The sequence below is a fragment of the Coenobita brevimanus genome, chromosome 84 (assembly GCF_032717465.1).
Source record: "Coenobita brevimanus isolate Jiangsu-jjx chromosome 84, ASM3271746v2, whole genome shotgun sequence".
Classification (NCBI taxonomy): Eukaryota; Metazoa; Arthropoda; class Malacostraca; order Decapoda; family Coenobitidae; genus Coenobita; species Coenobita brevimanus.
This window is the reverse complement of record NC_137037.1, coordinates 49,778,548-49,784,207: the sequence shown is the minus strand read 5'-3', so window position 1 is coordinate 49,784,207 and position 5,660 is coordinate 49,778,548. Positions and strand designations below refer to the sequence as shown.

At 41.9% G+C, this 5,660-nt stretch overlaps 1 protein-coding gene across 1 annotated transcript in view; it reads left to right on the top strand.

Annotated features, from left to right (window-relative positions):
- The first annotated feature begins 3,920 nt into the window (after window positions 1-3,920).
- Window positions 3,921-5,660, top strand: part of LOC145410185 (neuropeptides capa receptor-like) — a 12,590-nt gene continuing 10,850 nt past the window's right edge. Inside the window, exon 1 of the mRNA XM_080280384.1 lies at window positions 3,921-4,086. Coding sequence (XP_080136510.1) covers window positions 3,936-4,086 — 151 coding nt within the window. The 5' untranslated portion in view covers window positions 3,921-3,935. The remainder of the gene's footprint in view (window positions 4,087-5,660) is intronic.

The window sequence follows — 5,660 nt, the reverse complement described above, 5'->3', positions numbered from 1 at the left end:
ACACCACGAAATTACACTGAAAAACGAAAAGTGTGGCAAAGAGAGAAATATTGGTGTGTGCCGTGGAGGAGAGTGAGAGGGCAAAGGAACTAGCGGATTTGTCTAGTAAAAATCACATCCTAGCAGTGATACAGACCTCGGAGAAACTAGAGAGCAAACTACTGATAATCTGAAATAGTTTGTGGCGAAGAGAAGAGGGTGAGAATAAGCTGTGGATTATAGCGACAGAATTATTCCTAGACTACACATATATTTAACTGTGTCATAATTCAGTTTCTTGTGACACAGATATACAGACCGCAAAAAGAACTAGAAAATAAACAAGTGTCAGTGTGAGACTAATATCAAGGAAGAAAGTGAGAGAGAATTTTTTAGCAACGTACATTATTCATTTTATCACATTTTCATTTATTAGTGCAGACTTTGCGCAACTAGAGAAAAAAAAAACTGAATGCGAGAGAGTGTGTAGTAGAGGAAGAAATGTGAGGCAGCTTTTACTAGCCTGGACTACCTATGTTTTTCAGGATTTAGTCGCTGGCCTCTGATGCAAGTAAAAAAAAACACAAAAAACGAAAAAAAAAACAGAAAAAAACTACAATATAAACTGCCAGGAATTTAAAACATTGTGGAGTGAGAGAGAAATCTAACAGGGGAAAGTGAGAGGAAAATTTAAGAGAAAAGAGTGAGAGAGACACTTAACAGAGGAATGTGAGAGAGAGAGAGAGAGAGAGAGAGAGAGAGAGAGAGAGAGAGAGAGAGAGAGAGAGAGAGAGAGAGAGAGAGAGAGAGAGAGAGAGAGAGAGAGAGACTTAACAGAGGAAAGTGTGAGCGCAACTTTAAAGAGAAAAGTGAGAGAGCAACTTAACAGGAGAAACTGACAGAGAGACTTGAAAGAGAAAAGTGAGAGAGAAACTTAATAGAGGAAAGAGAGAGAGAAAGAGAGAATTTATAGCCTATATATTTTCATCCCTAAATAAAACTCCAAAAAATTACTGTAAATGTGGAGGAGTTTGTAGTGAAGGGGAAAGTGAGAGTGAACTTCTGTGTCGTTTATAATTCAGTTACCGGCCTGTGATTCGAAGGAAGGAAGGAAGGAAGAACGAAAGGAAGGACGAAAGGAAGGAAGAAATAAAGGAAGGAGTAATGATCCAACACTAAGCCAACCTGTGATACAAACTCCAACAAGAAATAAATAAATAAATAAATAAGACAAATTACAACGATTCTGTGACACCGCAGCGAAAGAGGAAAGTGAGAAGGGAAATAACAAGACTGAATCGTATATATATTACTTCCTGCAGTAATATTTTGACCCTAAAACACATTAAAAAAAATACAGGCAAAATGCATCCACATACTCTAATGACTCCTCAAGAACACGCTAATAATTTATACACTGTTACCGATATACACCTGACGGCCCGTGCCAAAAAGGAAGGTCAGACACAGAGCTGCTGCTATAAAGAGCTTTTAAAATAGCAGTTTATTCCGTTTGATAGGAAAGGAGTGAGTCTGAGTGCGGAAATATTATGGTTCTGCTGGGCCTTCGAGAAATGCTGATCTGTGCGCTGAAAAATAGCAGTCTGTTCCGCTGAAGAGAAAGGTGAATTTGTGTAAGGAAAAATTCGGTTCTGCCAGCCTACGAGAGGAGCGGCTTTGTGTACTAAAAAAAAATTACAAACAGACACACTTCAAGAGATTGTTTTTCCAATATATCGTCGGTTCTACTAGACTACAAGAAAATTAATAAATGTACTAAAAAAAAAAAAAAAACTCCCATATCGTCAGAAATCATCCATAATAACTTTCAGAAAATTCAAAATATTTCTCGCCACTGACTCTTAAATACCTGCACCCTATCACCTGAAACTGAAAGCCTAATTACGGTATATAATCTATATCTGACATTATCTGAAATTCTGACGACCTGAAATTACGAGAAAATTACTCAGAATGTGAAAGTCCGACGTATTTTCTACTTAAATCAATTCTAGAAAAACCTGAAGCCTAAAATTCCTAAAAATTCACCATCCCTAAAATCCCAAGACCCAGAATCCTTAAAAATTCACAATCCCTAAAATCCCAAGACCCAGAATCCTTAAAAATTCACAATCCCTAAAATCCCAAGACCCAGAATCCTTAAAAATTCACAATCCCTAAAATCCCAACGCGAGAACCCCTCCAAAAAATCCCTGAATATTGTCAAATACCTAAACGAAGTAGAAATCTTGAAAAAAATCCTTAAAATATTAGAATCCCTTAATAGGCTAAAATCCCTAAAGTATCCTAGACCCTAAAATTACTACAGAATCCCTCCAAAACAACGAAAAATCACTAAACAAAAACAGAAAAATCGCCAAAAATCACAAAACAAAAAATCCCCAAAAATCACAAAACAAAAAATTACCAAAAAATCACCAAAACCAAAAATCACCCAAACCAAATATCACAAAAAATCACCAATGCCAAAAATCACCAAAACCTAAAATCACCCAAAAATCACCAAAACCCAAAATATCACCAAAAAATCACCAAAAAATCACCAAATCACCAAAAAAGTCACCAAAAATCGCCAGATCACCAAAAAAGTCACCAAAAACCAAAAATCACCAAAAATCACCTCCACCACGCCTGCACCAAAGCCTCATCTCCTCTGAACATGACGGAGGTTGCTAGGATGGTGATGAACATGAGTGAGATGACCATGACCGCCCTCAACCTCACCCTCAACGCCTCCACGACCACGCACGACCCCCTCAGCGCCTCCACGACCACGCACGACCCCCTCAACGCCACGGGGAGCGACAGTTTCAACGCGACAACCATGGGGAACGACACCTTTGACGTGGAATTTTATATTTCGTCTAAGCTGGGCGCGAAGAGGCTAAGGTAAAGAGAGAGAGAGAGAGAGAGAGAGAGAGAGAGAGAGAGAGAGAGAGAGAGAGAGAGAGAGAGAGAGAGAGAGAGAGAGAGAGAAATATACGTGTGTGTGTGTGTGTGTGTGTGTGTGTGTGTGTGTTGATATTTCCGTCTCTTCCCGCTGGTGTTTATGATGCTGCTGATGTTTTGCTTTTCATGTTTATTTGTATGTACACTGAAGGATGTTTATATGTTTATGTAGCAAACTCTCTCTCTCTCTCTCTCTCTCTCTCTCTCTCTCTCTCTCTCATATAAGACAGCAAAACATGCCTATTATATCGTGCATGAACAAATACATACATACATTCACAGATACATAGATACATAGATAGATAGATAGACAGAATGGACTATGGAATGACTGAAGACCCCACGTGACAGACAGATAGAAGTGACAGATGGAAGTGAGAGAGAAATGACAAATGAAGATGACAAGTGTGAACATAAACAGATATTTTTTCTGTGCGTTGACTGCTGTGTGTGTGTGTGTGTGTGTGAGAGAGAGAGAGAGAGAGAGAGAGAGAGAGAGAGAGAGAGAGAGAGAGAGAGAGAGAGAGAGAATGATTTACAGCTGCAGTTTATGGCGATTGTCCAATATTAACACACACACACACACACACACACGCGCACACACACACACACACACACACACACACACACACACACACACACACACACACACACACACAAACTAACGAGAACTTAATGCACTAAACTAACTCCTCTCTGTCTACAAATCTAACAAAAAAAAAATTATAATGTAATAATTCTTTTCTATCAGCTGTTTATTAGGAATGTCATCACCAACTCTCTTGTCTCTCTCTCTTTTCACCAACTCTCTTTCCTATCTCTCTTCTAACCAACTCTCTTTTCCTTTTCTTTTTTTTTTCCCAGGTACATCATCACTAACTCTTCTCTCTAACTCTCTTTACATCCTCTGTCATATCATCAACTCTCTCTCTGCCTCTCTTATCTCTAACTCTCTTTCTTTCTCCAGGTACATCGTTCTCCTGCCCATGACCGTCCTGTACTCCGTAATAGCGATTGGTGGACTGGTGGGAAACGTGCTGACCTGCTTGGTGATCGCGAGAAACAGATCCATGCGAACCTCTACCAACTACTACCTGGTGAACTTGGCCGCAGCGGACATACTCACACTGACTTTAGGTGAGAGAGAGAGAGAGAGAGAGAGGGGGGGGGGGAAGGAAGATCAGAATGTGGGAGAGGTAATGAGACAGAGATGGAGAGAGAGGAAAAAAAAACAAAAACAAAGAAAAGGGAGAGGCAGAGAGATGGAGGGAGAGAGGAGTGGGAGGGAGGGGGAAGAAGACCGAGGAGGAGCGGAGGGGAGGAGACAGGGGAGGGGAGGAGAGGGGGAGGAAGACGGAAATAATGACTGTGTAAGGGGTATGCAGATGACACTGAGGGAGAAAGTTGAAATTAGGAAGATGAGGAGGAGGAGGAAGAAGGGAAGAGGAAGGAAGGAGGAGGAAGGAAGGAGGAGGAAAGGAGGAGGAGGAAGAGGAAGAGGAGGGAGGAGGGGGCGTTAAAATGGAGGTGAGAAACTAGGAGGCAAAACTTGGAGAGAAAAACAGGAAGAGAAAGAGGCTGCAGGGAGAGGAGGGTGTTCGTGAAGGTAAACAGAGGCAAGGAGAAGGAGGAGGAGGAAGGAGGAAGAGAAGGAGAGGAAGGAGGAAGAAAAAGGGGAAAAGTTGGCATTAGCAAGGATGGAGGAGAAGAGTGGGAGGGGAAAAAGAACAGAGAGAGAGAGAGAGAGAGAGAGAGAGAGAGGGAGAGGAGAGTGAGTGTGTTGGTGGAGATAGCTTGGGGTGAGGGGAGGGGAGGAGGGGGGAGGTGTGGGGTAGGGGGATGGGGGGGAGAGGAGGAGGTGGGGATGATTTAGGAGAAACATGGGACACTTTTACATCCTAAATTCGTAAGAAATAAATAAATAAATAAATAAATAAAAACAGCCACTAGGTTATTCGTTTCTCGTCCTAAGTCGGTTACAGACATCACATACGGGAATCAAAAATAGCAGAGAGAGAGAGAGAGAGAGAGAGAGAGAGAGAGAGAGAGAGAGAGAGAGAGAGAGAGAGAGAGAATTGTATATAAAATTCCCCAAACTTAATTCCTTTTCAGATGACAGCGTTTATCTGGCGTGGGTGTAAATCTGTTCTTGCGTGTGTTTTATCGCACGTAAAGAGGTAGAAACCTATCATGCGTCTCCCATCCGGCAATTACGGTCATTAAGAAGTGTAATGCGGCCGCTAATCACCCTCCAGCACATTAATTACCCGGCAGAGGAAATTAAAGGTCATGCAGATTGGCCATGATGAGAAGGTCAGAATCAAAGCACAATTCTAGATGACTTGATATGAGGGAAAAATATAACTGTTCCCCCTTCAACTGATACTGGAGGCGGCCTTCGTGTGGTGGCACCGATTTAACCAGGCGGCTCCACTGCCTGGTTATACAAAAATCCCTTAACTACTTCCCTATCCCCTGAAATGAGGATGGTGGACTTTTAGAAGGAGGGTAACTTCAGCCTGATGTCTACTGGGTTCAGATGAGTTTAGGGTTGCGACTACTACTACTGCTACTGCTACTACTACTACTACCACCACCACCACCACCGCCATCACAACACTCCACCAGCACCACACCACTACCACCATCACAGCACCACCACCACCACCTCTTACGGTCGAAACAACTCTATTATTCTATTTCACATCAGA